The sequence below is a fragment of the Scyliorhinus torazame genome, chromosome 12 (assembly GCF_047496885.1).
Source record: "Scyliorhinus torazame isolate Kashiwa2021f chromosome 12, sScyTor2.1, whole genome shotgun sequence".
Taxonomy (NCBI): Eukaryota; Metazoa; Chordata; class Chondrichthyes; order Carcharhiniformes; family Scyliorhinidae; genus Scyliorhinus; species Scyliorhinus torazame.
Genome location: NC_092718.1, coordinates 41,494,164 through 41,510,856, shown reverse-complemented (window position 1 = coordinate 41,510,856; position 16,693 = coordinate 41,494,164). Strand labels below are relative to the sequence as shown.

General features: G+C 47.2%; 1 protein-coding gene across 1 annotated transcript in view; it reads right to left on the bottom strand.

Annotated features, from left to right (window-relative positions):
• Positions 1-16,693, bottom strand: part of LOC140387531 (DNA-binding protein RFX7-like) — a 147,077-nt gene that overhangs the window by 67,722 nt on the left and 62,662 nt on the right. Inside the window, exon 3 of the mRNA XM_072470751.1 lies at positions 987-1,069. Coding sequence (XP_072326852.1) covers positions 987-1,069 — 83 coding nt within the window. The remainder of the gene's footprint in view (positions 1-986; positions 1,070-16,693) is intronic.

Genomic DNA, 16,693 nt, shown 5'->3' with positions numbered 1-16,693 from the left:
GTTTAACACAAATTCAGCGTGGGACAATATACTGAATGTTTCCTCTACATTAAGAAAACTTTGATCAGCAATATAAAAATAAATCCCGGCATGCTTACATAAAATCTGCATCAAATATGAAATTAACCTTGTGATCAATATTACAGCTCTAATATCAAGGCTTTACAAGGGAAATATTTCAATGTTTCCTCTTTTTTGCTGCCTACCCCCATTTTAGATGACAAGATATTCATCAATTAGTGAAGGATGAACAAGTGATAAAAAGTTTACATCTTCTTTGATTATTAGTGTGCTGCTGTAAAGAGGAAGTTATGGTCAGTGGCCAGTTCCCAGTTTACCAATATCACCAAGTGGTTGCTTCAGCTGCAAATGGCATGAAATCTTCTCATGTGATTTAATTTCCCTCCCATTCCCGCAGCAGCAAGGTTGAGATTGGAAACACAGTGGAGTGAGTCCTCTGTCTCAGTGCACAGAGACACTCTTGGTGCTGTTCTGAAACCCTTTATTGTCCTGCAAGTTCATGATTCAACACAATGTTAAATATTTTCATATCTAGCTTTATCAGAATCAACATGAAACATTTAAAAAAAGTAGTTTCTCTTGTCATGAAGAGTTACTTGCTACAACCCTCAAAATAGATTTACTAATTGATTTTAAGAATGTATGATAAGAGATAAATATAGGTTGCTAAAATTAACAGTCTGTGGTATTTTTCCAACATGCTTGTAACCCTTCAAATTTTCACTTGTCAAAATAAATTAGTAAAATATTATACTCATTTTTATTAGGTTATGTTTTCTACAATTCATATGGGCAACATTTTACACCTAAAATAAGGATTGCTCCTCCAGAACAAGTTTAATTCATTTGATAATATAAGTATCAGAGCATTTGTTGCTGCACATTTTCTGCAACTAGTTGCTATTTATAAGCAGAGTTCCTTGAAAGGCTAAATAAAGAGCAACAGAATATGAATGTGATTTTACCTTTTGATTCCATTGCTAGGACCAGAAGGCAACTGAAGGTAGAGGTAGAGTTTTTCTAGATCTGTAAACTTCATCACTTCTTGCTGAAAGCAAAAAGAAATGCAAATTAAAATGACGAACTTTTTGGGAAGTAAATTAAAAGCACATTAGAATAAGGAACCAAAATAAAAACAGGGAAAATTCCACTATTAAAAATAAATTTCTAAACCAAATGTGATGCCAAATTGGAGGTACAGATCCCATCAGCTATATCTTTATAAGAAAGTCTGTAACACAGTGCTCTGATAGTGTGGTTTTTAACCCCCATTTCAAGTAACAAAATATGGCTGGCATTCAAAAGGACCTCTGCTGCAATATATATTAGTTAAGGAGTCATTCTTAGTCCTACTATACACATTCTTACTCAAGACATACTTAGGGATGCAGATTTTACATAGGGATACAAAAAATGCATTAAACACCCAAGTTTCATTCTTGATGCAAAATGATTTCAATATGAAATTAAAATCACATTTGACTATGTTGCAATATATCAAACAAATGCTTGTGCAAAGCTATACAACCTCACCCACAAACATTCAGCTTTGTCAATGATGCTGAGAACAACCTATTTAGAACGAACATCGGGAAGAAACAAAAGAAAACACCGTGGTTTTGCAAATTTCTCTTAATAGAACATCAGGTTTCAGAAGGTTTGGCAGAGTCTCTACCAGTTATACAATTATGATAATGCATATGGATCACCTCACACCTGATGTGTGAGCATGGAAGAATATGTTATATTTTTGGCTCACGTTATTTCCTGTTTAGTTAAATTCTGCCAGAAAAAGCCAGGATTACTCAATTTTTCTCACACCTACAAATCGGGAATTGCTACTACTACATTCCCATTTGATAGGTCAGCAGCAATGATGGACCTGAATTAATTCACTTCTTTCTGTCGATTCTGAACTTATCTGGCCACTTCAGTCGTCTGTATCCCTTTTTGTGAAGTCACTCGAAACATTGTTTGTCCAGTGCTTCTTTCATCTGTCTCAACTTCTTGTTCAACATATCTCTGCATTCAGGGTCATGAAAGATATTCTAGTTGTTTCCACTCTTGAAACATATCCAAATCACTGCAGTTATTTTTCTTGGGAGCTTTTTCTTGTCCAAGCCGTGTTATAAAATACAAGACCATTTGGCCCATCATGTCTGTGCTAACTCCTTGAAAGCACTAGCTGCTTTGTCATCTCCCCATTTTCTCCTCCCCATGGCCTTGCAGTTTTTATCAATTGCCTTTTGAAAGTTAGGATTGAATTGGTTCCCGCGATCCTTTTCAGCAGTGAATTAAAGATCACAATAACTCACTGAATACATGTTTTCCCCATATTTATCCCCTAGCTCTTTTGTCAACTATCTTAAATCGGTGTTCTCTGGTTACTGATTCTCCGGCTAATGAAAACAGTTTCTCTAAATTTAAAAACACTTCATAATTTTGAAGATCCTTACAGCATTCTAGTAAATCACCTCTGCACTAACAGAGAGACTTTGGTATACTTTATAAAATATGATGCCCAAAACTTAATATTCCAGCTGAGGCCTAACCAATGACAAAGGTTTAATAGAACTCCCTCGCTTTGGTACCCAGTACCTCGATTTGTAAAGCAACAGATCTTCTATGCTTTACATTCTATCATCCAATATCTTTGCAACCTGGGCACTCCTCATCACTGCTGTTAGTAACATTTTGCACATTCCAGCATTCATATGGAGGATTAACCTTCATAAATACTTGCATTTTTATTTTGTAAAATTTTGAAAAGCATCAAAGGATGTCGACATTCCATTGGAGAGGATGGTGTTGTGAAAATGTGTGTATATTTTACTGAGTTCAGGTTAAAGAATGCGATTGTAATGAAGATATCAAAACCAGGATTGGACTGGTTTCTGCTGCTTTTGGAAGATGAAACAGAATATCAAAAGTTAAAGATATGTGTAACTGGCAACAATGAAAAAGATTAGCAAATAATTTGAATTATATTTGCCAAGTTTTTTTGGTGGTTTAGTCCTGTTGCTTTCCATCTCACAACACTATAGACTACAACACTTAAAAATCAAAATAAGGTTTACAACCATCAATAAACTAGAACAAAGAAAAGTACAGCACAGGAACAGGCTCTTCGGCCCTCCAAGCCCGTGGCGACCATGCTGCCCGCCTAAACTAAAATCTTCTACACTTCCTGGGTCCGTATCCCTCTATTCCCATCCTATTCATGTGTTTGTCAAGATGCCCCTTAAATGTCACTATCGTCCCTGCTTCCACCACCTCCTCCGGCAGCGAGTTCCAGGCACCCACTACCCTGTGTAAAAAAACTTGCCTCGTACATCTCCTCTAAAGCTTTCCCCTCGCACCTTAAACCTATGCTCCCTAGTAATTGACCCCTCTACCGTGGGAAAAAGCCTCCGACTATCCATTCTGTCTATGCTCCTCATAATTTTGTAGACCTATATCAGGTCGCCCTTCAACCTCCGTCGTTCCAGTGAGGACAAACCGAGTTTATTCAACGGCTCCTCATAGCTAATGCCCTCCATCCCAGGCAACATTCTGGTAAATCTCTTCTGCACCCTCTCCAAAGCCTCCACATTGTTCTGGTAGTGTGGCGACCAGAATTGAACACTATGCTCCAAATGTGGCCTAACTACGGTTCTATACAGCTGCAACATGACCTGCCAATTCTTATACTCAATGCCCCGGCCAATGAAGGCAAGCATGCCGTATGCCTTCTTGACTACCTTCTCCACCTGTGTTGCCCCTTTCAGTGACCTCTGGACCTGTACACCTAGATCTCTCTGACTGTCAATACTCTTGAGAGTTCTACCATTCACTGTATATTCCCTACCTGCATTAAACCTTCCAAAATGCATTACCTCATATTTGTCCGGATTAAACTCCATCTGCCATCTCTCCGCCCAAGTCTCCAAAAGATCTAAATCCTGCTGTATCCTCTGACAGTCCTCATCGCTATCCGCAATTCCACCAAACTTTGTGTCGGCTGCAAACTTACTAATCAGACCAGTTACATTTTTCTCCAAATCATTTATATATATTACAAACAGCAAAGGTCCGAGCACTGATCCCTGCGGAACTCATTAGTCAAAGCCCTCCAATCAGAAAAGCACCCTTCCATTGCTACTCTCTGTCTTCTATGACCTAGCCAGTTCTGTATCCATCTTGCCAGCCCACCCCTGATCCCGTGTGACTTCACCTTTTGTACCATGAAGGACCTTGTCAAAGGCCTTAATGAAGTCCATATAGACAACATCCACTGCCCTACCTGCATCAATCATCTTTGTGACCTCTTCGAAAAACTCTATCAAGTTAGTGAGACACAACCTCCCCTTCACAAAACCATGCTGCCTCTTGCTAATACGTCCATTTGCTTCCAAATGGGAATAGATCCCCACCACTGATGGAAGGCTCACCGGCCTGTAGTTCCCTGGATTATCCTTGCTACCCTTCTTAAACAAAGGAACAACATTGGCTATTCTCCAGTCCTCCGGGACATCACCTGAAGACAGTGAGGATCCAAAGATTTCTGTCAAGGCCTCAGCAATTTCCTCTCTAGCCTCCTTCAGTATTCTGGGGTAGATCCCATCAGGCCCTGGGGACTTATCTACCTTAATATTTTTCAAGACACCCAACACCTCGTCTTTTTGGATTGCAATGTGACCCAGGCTATCCACACACCCTTCTCCAGACTCAACATCCACCAATTCCTTCTCTTTGGTGAATACTGATGCAAAGTATTCATTTAATACATCGCCCATTTTCTCTGGCTCCACACTTGATTCCCTTGCCTGTCCTTCAGTGGGCCAACCCTTTCTCTGGCTACCCTCTTGCTTTTTATGTACCTGTAAAAAGCCTTGGAATTTTCCTTAATCCTATTTGCCAATGACTTTTCGTGACCCCTTCTAGCCCTCCTGACTCTTTGCTTCAGTTCCTTCCTACTTTCCTTATATTCCACACAGGCTTCGTCTGTTCCCAGCCTTCTAGCCCTGACAAATGCCTCCTTTTTCTTTTTGACGAGGCCTACAATATCTCTCGTTATCCAATGTTTGCTGTATTCATCCGAAATTTGCCGTATTTATCCTTCTTCCACACAGGAACATGCCGGTCGACTTCCGGTTGCGGTGATGCCTTGCTAGCCGCACGTTTCAGCGGCTCCAGCTCCGACAGACCTTCGGGCTCTTTTAAGAGCCCCAACGGGGAATTTTTTGACCACGCAACCCGGTGTGGGGTGTGTGAGAGGGGAGTCCCCCCCCCCCAACGAAGGAGGAAAAAACCGGCGCCGGCGGCTGCAGCGCGAGGAATCGTTCACCAAAGGGTCAGAAGGAGAGAAGTACAAGATGGCGGCGGAGAAAGCGCAGGCGACATGGGGGCCTGAGCAGGATGAAATTGTGAGACGGTGCGTGGAGCTGCTGAAGAGGGAGGTGCTGACCCCGATGCTACAGGCAATTGAGGGGCTCAAGGAGACACTAAAGACCCAGGAGACAGAGCTCCGTGTGGTGGAGCAGAAGGTGACAGATATTGAGGACGAGATCCTGGGCCTGGCGGTTAAGACACAGACGCACGAGGCACTTCATAAAAAGTGTACTGAAAGGATCGAGGCCCTAGAAAACGGAGCGCGAAGGAAGAACCTTCGGATACTGGGTCTCCCTGAGGGTGTGGTAGGAGTGGACTGTGGAGCGTATGCAAGTACGATGCTGGGCTCACTGATGGGTGCTGAGGCCCCTACAGGCCCCTTGGAGATGGAGTGGGCAAATCGGATTCCGGCGAGAAGACCAAAAGCGGGAGAACCACCCAGGGCTATAATCGTGCGATTTTACCGCCTTAAGGATAGAGAAGAGGTCCTGAGATGGGCTAAAAAGGTGTGGAGTAGCAGATGGGAGAATGCAATGGTACGGGTGTACCAGGATTGGAGTGCGGAGGTGGCGAGAAGGAGGGTGAGCTTTAACCGAGCCAAAGAGGTGTTGCATAAAAGGAAGGTGAAGTTCGGGATGCTGCAGCAGGCAAGACTATGGGTCACGTATCAGGAGAGACACCATTATTTCGAGACGGCGGAGGAAGCATGGACCTTTATCAAAGAGGAGAAATTGGATCGGAACTGAGGGACTGATGCTGCAGGAAATTTTATTGTTAATGTTATGGTTGAAGTTAATTGAGAAGTAAATTGGGAAGGGGGGAGACATTGGGGAAATGTGGGCGCCGGTGAGGGGGGAAAAGACGGGACATAGTTGGAGAATGGGGAAGGGGAGGGGGAGGGGAAAGGGAGCTACGCCATAAGAGGCGGGTCAGGTAAAGGGATGTTCCCGCGCCAGAAAGAATAAGGCGGGAAGACAGGCGCAAGGCGGATGGGAGTTCCCCGCACGGGGGGGTCGAGGAGTGAGCAGGAGAAGCCGGGGTCAGTTGAAGTCAGCTGACTTACGGAAGTAATATGGGGGGAGCAATCACGCTAGAAAGAGATCTAGCGGGGGGCGGGGGGATGGGGGGGGGGGGGGCAACTGGGTTGCTGCTACGGAAATCCAAAAGGAAATGGCTAAAGAGTGGGTGGGCGGGGATGGTGTGCGACGCTGGGGGTGCGAGCGGGAGCGCGGAGGCGGGATATGGGACTGGCCTACAGAAGGTAATGGCTAGTCGACACGGGAGGGGGGCAGGTAGCCCCCCAGTGAGGCTGATCACGTGGAACGTGAGAGGCCTGAACGGACCGATAAAAAGGGCCCGAGTGCTCGCGCATCTGAAAGGACTAAGGGCAGACGTGGTTATGCTCCAAGAGACGCACCTAAAGGTGGCCGACCAAGTTAGGTTAAGGAAAGGATGGGTGGGACAGGTGTTCCACTCAGGACTGGACGCAAAGAACAGAGTGGTGGCCATTTTGGTGGGGAAACAGGTCGCATTTGAAGCAAAGAACATCGTAGCAGATAGCGGAGATAGATATGTAATGGTGAGTGGCAGGCTGGAGGGAATGGAAGTCGTGTTGGTTAATATGTATGGCCCAAACTGGGACGATGCGGGATTTATGAGACGGATGCTGGGGCGTATACCGGACCTGGAGGTAGGAAACTTGATTTTAGGAGGGGACTTTAATACGGTGCTGGACCCAGGGCTAGATAGATCCAGCTCAAGGAACGGAAGAAGGCCGGCAGCGGCCAAGGTACTTAAGGGGTTTATGGACCAAATGGGGGGAGTGGATCCATGGCGATTTCTTAAACCTAGGGCTAGGGAGTTCTCCTTCTTCTCCCATGTCCATAAAGTGTACTCCCAGATAGATTTTTTTGTTTTAGGAAGGTCGTTGATCTCTAGGGTGGAAGAAGCTGAGTACTCAGCCATAGCGGTTTCGGATCATGCCCCACATTGGGTGGACCTGGAATTAGGAGAGGAAAGGGAGCAGAGAACACTCTGGCGATTAGATGTGGGACTGATGGCGGATGAGGGAGTGTGTGCAAGAGTGCGGGGGTGTATTGAGAGATACCTGGAGGTCAATGACGACGGCGAGGTCCCTGTGGGAGTGGTATGGGAAGCACTAAAAGCGGTGGTCAGAGGAGAGCTGATCTCCATTGGGGCCCACAAAAGGAAAACAGAGGCCAAGGAAAGGGAAAGATTACTGGGGGAGATTTTAAGGGTGGATAGGGAATTTGCAGAAACCCCGGAGGAGGAATTGTACAGGGAGAGGAGACGACTCCAGACGGAGTTTGACCTTCTGACCACCAGAAAGGCACAGGGGAGGAGGTATGAATATGGGGAAAAGGCGAGTCGCCTGTTGGCTCATCAATTGCGAAAGAGGGCAGCAGCGAGGGAGATAGGAGGAATTAGAGACGAAAGGGGAGACACGGTGCGAAGGGCAGGAAAGATAAATGAGGTGTTCAAGACCTTCTATGAGGAACTGTATAGGTCTCAATCCCCGGAGGGAGAGGAGGGGATGCGGCAGTTCCTGGACCAATTGAGGTTCCCGAAAGTGGAGGAGCAGGGGGTGGTAGGCCTGGGGGCACCGATTGGGGTGGACGAGGTTATTAAGGGACTGGGAAGCATGCAAGCAGGGAAGGCCCCGGGACCAGACGGGTTCCCGGTGGAATATTACAGAAAATATGTGGACTTGTTGGCCCCGTTGATGGTGAGGACGTTCAATGAGGCCAGGGAAGGGGGGACTCTACCCCCGACGATGTCGGAGGCGACGATATCGTTAATTTTGAAGAGGGATAAAGATCCGTTGCAGTGCGGGTCCTATAGACCTATTTCATTATTGAACGTGGACGCCAAATTGTTGGCAAAGGTACTGGCATCGAGGATAGAGGACTATGTCCCGGGGGTAGTGCACGAAGACCAGACAGGGTTCGTAAAAGGGAGACAACTGAATGTTAACGTGCGACGACTACTAGGGGTGATAATGATGCCCCCAGTGGAGGGAGAGGCAGAAATAGTGGCGGCAATGGATGCAGAGAAGGCATTTGATAGGGTGGAGTGGGAGTATTTATGGGAAGTGTTAAGGAGGTTTGGGTTCGGGAACGGGTTTATTAGCTGGGTTAGACTTCTTTATGGGGCTCCAACGGCAAGTGTAGTTACAGGTCGACATAGATCGGAGTATTTCCGACTATATAGGGGAACAAGACAGGGATGCCCGCTGTCTCCATTGTTGTTCGCGTTGGCAATTGAACCTCTGGCCATGGCGTTGAGAGACTCCAGGAAATGGAGAGGGGTGATTAGAGGGGGAGAAGAACACAGAGTCTCGTTATACGCAGATGACCTACTGTTATACGTGTCGGACCCAGCGGGGGGGGGGGATGATAGAGGTTATGCAAATTTTGAGGGGGTTCGGGGATTTCTCGGGGTATAGGCTAAACATGGGGAAGGGTGAATTATTTGTGATACATCCAGGGGACCAGAGTAGAGAGATAGAAGGCTTGCCTCTAAGGAAAGTGGAAAGAAACTTCCGATACCTGGGGATTCAGATCACTAGGAGCTGGGGAACCTTGCACAGACTTAATCTGACACGGCTGGTAGAACAAATGGAGGAGGACTTCAAGAGGTGGGACATGCAGCCTCTGTCGTTGGCGGGCAGGGTGCAAGCAATTAAGATGATGGTCCTCCCGAGGTTCTTATTTGTATTTCAATGTCTCCCTATACTAATCACCAAGACCTTTTTTAATAAAATAGACAGGAGCATCACGAGCTTCGTGTGGGCAGGGAAAGTTCCGAGAGTAAGGAGGGAGTTCCTTCAGCGTAATAGGGACAGAGGAGGATTGGCACTACCGAACTTGGGCGATTACTATTGGGCCGCCAATGTGGCAATGATACGTAAATGGATGATGGAGGGTGAGGGAGCGGCGTGGAAAAGACTGGAGAGAAAGTCCTGTAAAGGGACGAGTTTAGAGGCGCTGGTGACGGCAACGCTACCGTTCTCACCTAAAAAGTTTACCACAAACCCGGTGGTGGCGGCAACTTTGAATATCTGGGGACAGTGGAGGCGACAGAGAGGGGTGCGGGGAGCCCTGGTGGGGTCCCCAATCAGGAACAACGATAGGTTCGCCCCAGGAAGAATGGATGGAGGATTTCAGAGCTGGTACCAGTTGGGAATTAGGAGGGTGGGAGATTTATTTATAGATGGGACTTTTGCGAGCTTGGGAGCATTGGAGGAAAAGTATAAGTTGCCCCGGGGAAATTTCTTGAGATATATGCAGGTGAGGGCGTTTACTAGACAACAGGTGAGGGAATTTCCGTTGCTCCCGACACAGGGGATACAGGACAGAGTGCTTTCAGGGGTGTGGGTCGGAGAGGGCAAGGTGTCAGAGATTTACCGAGAGATGAGGGAAGAGGGGGAGGAATCGGTGGGCGAACTAAAAGGAAAGTGGGAAGAAGAACTAGGGGAGGAGATAGAGGAGGGTATGTGGACTGAGGCCCTAAGCAGGGTAAATTCCTCTTCCTCATGCGCCAGGCTTAGCCTGATTCAATTTAAGGTGCTACATAGAGCACACATAACGGGAGCAAGGTTGAGCAGGTTCTTTGGAGTGGAGGACAAATGTGGGAGGTGTGGTGGGAGCCCGGCAAACCACGCTCATATGTTTTGGGCATGCCCGGCACTGGAAGGGTATTGGAAGGGAGTGACGGGAGTGATTTCGAAGGTGGTGAAGGCCCGGGTCAAACCAGGCCGGGGGTTAGCTATATTTGGAGTTGCGGATGAGCCGGGAGTGCAGGAGACGAAAGAGGCCGACGTTGTGGCCTTTGCGTCCCTCGTAGCCCGGCGCAGGATCCTACTCGTGTGGAAGGAGGCGAAACCCCCCGGACTGGAGGCCTGGGTAAATGATATGGCGGGGTTCATTAAATTTGAGCAGATAAAGTTTGCCCTGAGAGGATCGGCTCAAGGGTTCATCAGGCGGTGGCAGCCATTTCTCGACTACCTAGGGGAACGTTAGAGGGAAGACAGATGACAAGCAGCAGCAACCCAGGGGGGAGGGGGAGGGAGGGGGTTTTAGTTTAGTTAAGGTCAAAAGATAATGGGGTTTTGTTATTTGTGTATTGTTAAAACATTTCTGTATTGTTACGTTTTGTTTTGTAAGAGGGGAAAAATTGTTGTTTGGGAAAAAAATTTCAATAAAATATATTTTATTTTTTAAAAAAAGGAACATGCCGGTCCTGAATCCCTTTCAACTGACATTTGAAAGCCTCCCACATGTCAGATGTTGATTTACCCTCAAACATCCGCCCCCAATCTAGGTTTTTCAGTTCCTGCCTAATATTGGTAAAATTAGCCTTCCCCCAATTTAGCACATTCACCCTAGGATCACTCTTATCCTTGTCCACCAGCACTTTAAAACTTACTGAATTGTGGTCACTGTTCCCGAAATGCCCCCCCCACTGAAACTTCTACCACCTGGCCGGGTTCATTCCCCAATACCAGGTCCAGTACAGCCCCTTCCCTCGTTGGATTACCTACTTATTGTTTTAAGAAGCCCTCCTGGATGCTCCTTACAAACTCTGCCCCGTCCAAGCCCCTAGCACTAAGTGAGTCCCAGTCAATATTGGGGATGTTGAAGTCTCCCATCACAACAACCCTGTTGCTTTTATTCCTTTCCAAAATCTGTCTACCGAACATTGTGACTGCACCCTTCTTATTCCTGATCTCTACCCATATAGCCTCGTTGCCCTCTGAGGTGTCCTCCCGTAGTACAGCTGTGATATTCTCCCTAACCAGTAGCGAAACTCCGCCACCCCTTTTACACCCCCCTTTATCCCACCTGAAACATCTAAATCCTGGAACGTTTAGCTGCCAATCCTGTCCTTCCCTCAACCAGGTCTCTGTAATGGCAACAACATCATAGTTCCAAGTACTTATCCCAGCTCTAAATTCATCTGCCTTACCTGTTATACTTCTTGCATTAAAACATATGCGCTTCAGGTCACCAGACCCGCTGTTTTCAGCAACATCTCCCTGTCTGCTCTTCCTCAGAGCCATACTGGCCCTATTCCCTAGTTCTCCCTCAAATGTTTTCACCTTCTGACCTATTGCTCCGGTACCCACCCCCCTGCCATACTAGTTTAAACCCTCCCGTGTGACACTAGCAAAGCTCGCGGCCAGGATATTTATGCCTCTCCTGTTTAGATGCAACCCGTCCTGCCTATACAGGTCACACCTGCCCCGGAAGAGTTCCCAGAGGTCCAGATTACCGAAACCCTCCCTCCTACACCAGCTGTTTAGCCACGTGTTTAGCTGCTCTATCTTCCTATTTCTAGCCTCACTGTGTTGCTCTTATTCACCTTAGTTTTATTAGCTCTAATTCTGTCACCTTTGCTCACGAGTCGCCAGGTATCTTTCTGATACCGCCACGTGGTTCAAGCTCAAGTTATGATTAATAATGCAGCACACCGCTTAGTAAAAGTTAAATCAACGATCATTTATTATATACAGCAATAAATACTTATACAATAATCCTACTTCCAGACTAATACCTACAACTAACAGGCCAATACTTAACTTTGGGAATGGCCCACCAGGTCAGGGAAACGAATGGTCTTTCGAATTGGTCCTGAGCCCGCGGCATTCAAAGGCTGATAAAGGTCGATGGTTAGGAGTGTCTATCGGGTAGCGATCGCTGGAGTCAAACTTATTGTTTCTTTGTCAAAGGTTCTTGCGAAGGTTGCGAGCAGGAAGATAAGGGAGAGAGAGAGCGATCTGAACTTGGCCCCTCAATTTATAGGGCCCAGGGGCTTCCCGCCTCTCGGGGTGGCCCTTGTCCCCGAGTCCCAAGTGATTGGACTTGTTCCCAATCACTGGGTTCGATATACTCCAATACTGGGGCGATTCCTCGATCAGGGGGGGGTGGTCGTTCACCTGTCTTTGTTTCGGCCACTGCAGGCGCCGAGAGGTCTGGCCCGGCATTCAATTGCTAATAGGTTGCAATTGTTCCCGGGGATAGCCGATTAAACTGCAGATGTCTATGTTGATGTGCTGCTAATAGCCGTAGGTATCGATCTGGGCCGACTTCCCCAGAGCCGAATACGCTATTCTGTCTGCAGCTGTCCGTTTGTGTCCTGTTGGCTGCTTTTCCCATCAGCCTTTTCGGTTAGCCATTTTATATCGGGTTTTGGCCAAATTAATAGGGAATCAGCCATTTTAGGTGGATACAGACCATCCTTGTGATCCTAACGCGAAGCGGGAAGAGAGACACACCTCCTACATGGCCACTAGTCTGACCCTAGCTATGCACAAAAATTTACCTAAACAATTCTTGAGGGCGCTATGTCAGGCAGGGGCATGCACCTACAAAATAAAAAACTTCGAACCTCTGATTTTACCTAAATACACTCATCAAGCATTGCATCATCATATCTCTCTAAAACATACAACAATTACAAATTCAATATACTCTTTCCTGGCTTGGCAGTCAAGCGCAGGATCATACATTTTCTGTTATTGGTTTTGTCCATTTTTTTTTTTTTAATTTACAGAAAAACGCAAATGCACGTTTTATTATTCTGGTTTTATAGGTCGCGGGGGTCTGGGGTCTGGTCATACCCGAATATAGGGGATCGGATCCGATATACTGGGGTTCGAGCGTGGTACGCTCGCCTTCTCCATTTGCGGAGGTGCATAGTCTGCACTGCACAGCAGAGTATGGCCAATGCTAACAGTGCTTCGATTACGTACGACAGGGAGTACCAAGTTATGAACTTGGCACACCAGGATAATGCAGCGTGGCTGGTGACTGGGCCCTCGGTACTGCGGGGCAGTGAAACATTAACGGCAGGGGGGTTTGGAGTAACGGGATCCGCGTTCCCGCACAACCAAATGTTCATCAAAAGAGCGTTGAGCACGATGAAAGAAGTCCTCATGGCTGTCCTCTTTCCTTTTCCTTCTTGTGTTCTTTGTTTTCTCCGGTCCTGGAGCCTCTGGAGTTCTGTAAAAACAAGCATAGTATCTGTAACTACCTTGGTTTAATATCCGGTGTGTTAGTGTGTCTGTCCTTTTGGGGCCAATTATACCCTTAAAATTGGTCACTATGTGTGACTCCCTCATTTATTTTCAAAAACAAATTTTAGGACACGGCACACTTCCCAATGACGGACCAGTGCGGATTTACCATCCAAATGTTGCAGGATGTAAATAGCATATGGCAGCAACCTAAAGGTCGCCTAAACAAATAAAAACTTTTTGAAATGAAAAATGTCAAATGAGGTGCATATGGGCTGCGACGGGTAAGATTTGGATGGAGTCCCCGGGTAGGACGGCTACCAATGCTGTATCTCCCCAACCCGAGCGTGTTTGACCAACGGGGGGGTCCCCAGGCAGGGCGGGTCTCACACCGTTTCTCCGCTGCCTGAGCAACCGACAAGAACGGGCAAAAATGTAGTCATCGTGGTGTGGCTGCTATAGTGATTCTATCCTTGAATCAGATGAGCAGTTATGATCGGGCGTCTGATACCCGAACCGGTATCAGCTGAAGTGTCTGCAGACAAGCTAGTTCCACTGAACAAGCGTCTGGTCTGTTGACCAGGTATCTGCAGATAAGTTGGTACCACTGAACAAGCGTCTGGCCTTGGTGGGTCTCTGAGGGCAAGAGCTCAGAAGTTTCAGGTGAATGGGTGTGTGACAGTGAGAAAAATTCTCCTGTCGGACAAACAACACTAAACAAACGTACGAACAACATAAAACATCCTGCAGGTTCCATCAGAATACGGGACATCGTATATCACATTTGGGCTGGGGTGTAATTAGCATATGGAGGGAGTGCAGCGTGACCAAAGAAGAAAGGAAGGAGGAGTGAAACAAAGATGAAGTGGCCTTGCTGAGGTAACGCTGCCATGAGAAGTGGTGGGTAAGCGCTCACAGTGTGCATGGGGCAGCTGGGACCTTGTAGCTGCTGTGGGTGGTGTTCTCTTTCATATCTGGGGGCTAGTCTAGCTGGTGGGGGTCTCCTGCAATCTCGGGCGAAGTGTCCTGGCTGCTCACAGTTGTAAAATGACCCCTGAGGCACATAAGGTGGAGCAGGCTCTCTGGTGCATTGTTCCCTTGGGTGTGGTTCCCTGGGTGGAGGGTCGGGGCTGTTGGTTTCTTTGCTGGATCGGGGGGCATTTGTGGGCTTATCCCGTTGCTGTTTCAGGGGGGCTTGACATTCTCGTGCGTAATGTCCTAATTGTCCGCAATTGTAACATTCCGGTGGTTTCTGTGGGGGGCTCTTCCTTCCTTCGTTTACCCATGCGGGGTTCTGGTGTGTTTTAACTGGATGCATGTCTGCCTGCTCTTCCTTGGGTTCCCTAACTGCGGGTTTGTCTGCTTCTGCCTGCTGTTCTGCGGGATTTTTAACTGCGGGTTTGCTTTGTACAGACTGCTCCCAGGTGCGGGACAATCTTTTTAAAACCCATTTCTCATTGTGGGCTTCCTCGGAGGGGTCATAATTTGTACAGGCTTTTTGTCCTGCCTCTGTGGCATGGGCGATAAGGGTGCGGGTCCATTTGGCTATAGCGTCTTGGGACAAATGGGCGCGTTCTAAATTACCGAAAACTGCTGTGAAACTAATCCACAGGCGTCCAGCAAACGCTGTGGGGTGTTCTGTCTTTTCCTGCCTGCACTTATTGAGGCCATCTACGGGGTCACCCCGGTTATACCCGATCGCATCCAGGATCACGGTATGCATTTCTGCAAGAGTGCCTCCTCCTACGTTCTGTGGGTCGGGAAGGGCTGCTGCTACCGATGGAGCTAAACTTAGAACCATGAGCTTTACATGCTCTCTCTCATCCAGGTCGTACATGTTCGCCTGATTTGACGGTGGCAAAGAAATGGTGGGGGTCTGAAGCGGGGAGGAACGGTGTGATTTTTGCACACGCGTCCCGTAATTGGGTCACTGTTAGGGGGGTGGAATATAGGAATTCCGCCTCGTCTGATGTGGCTGTGCGGTGGGTTGTTACAGGGTTCATTGGAGCCTGAACTACCTGCTGTGTGGGCGGTTGGGGTGCTTTTCTCCTTTGGGGCTTTCCCTGCGCACATGTTCCCTGAACATATCTCTGCGCTGTTTCCTGTAATTCTTCCCAATCAGGGCCGTCTTCCTGGTCTAACTTTTCCCCAAAGGTTTCTTGAAATCCCTTCTGGACAGAAAGCAGTGACTGCAGGTCTGCAATTTGCTTCCGGCACTTTGCATGGTCTATGGTGCTCTGTCTTTGTTCTGTGGCTGCAGCGTGGAGCGCTCTCAAGGCTGCCTTGAGATCACTACATTGTTTCTGTAGCGTCTTCACCTGCTTCTCTGTTTCTTTCCTTACCAGGACTGCTCGCTGCGTGTCCTGATAGGCCTTTTCATACTGGGATTGGAAACTATTCAAATGCGCCAGACATGACTGGTGACCTCGTTTGGCGTCAGCCACCTCTTCGTCCTTTGCTGCTAATTTCCTTCTTAACTCCAGGTTCTCTTTCTCAACCTCGCATACATCGACTTTACTCATACGATGTATGCCTTCTATTTCTTTGCGGAGCGTCCTGACGACCTCCTCTGTGCCTCGCAATTGTGCCAGACAGGACACAATTGCCATCAGCTTGCGCGCTTTTGCTAAGCTCTTTTTATGGACCTCACTCAGGTTCTCCCACCAAGTATGCCCGATACTTCCAGGACCTGAATCGTCATTATTGCAGAAATCATTCCACATGGGCCATCCTTTGCCCTGGAGAAATTTCCGAATTTCCACTTCCCAAATGGGACACTGTCCCACTTTAATGCTGCTGGTCGCTGCGACCGCAAATTCCTCGGGGTTCATGGGACGCTGCATTGCCTACATGGCCATCTCTCCTATCCACTTGCTTTGTTTAAATTTGGAACAGGGGGCTAAGGCGGTGTTGTAATTGCGAGTACGGCTTGCGCTAATTTCCGAAAATACAGACTTCCGACAGTTTTGACGCAACAAAAATCTATCAGTTTTACCTTATAGCTGTTAGTTACGCATGCATACACACACTTCCGAATTTTGACTATTAATCAGAACTGCTTGAACACTTGTGGTTTTTTTGTTTCCAATTGGATTCTAATTCAAAATTTCTTGGGTTCTCCCGGAGTGGTTTTCCACTTCTAGATTGGGTCCAGTCAGGATGTCGCCAAAATGTTGCTCTTATTCGCCTTAGTTTTATTAGCTCTAATTCTGTCACCTTTGCTCACGAGTCGCCAGGTATCTTTCTGATACCGCCACGTGGTTC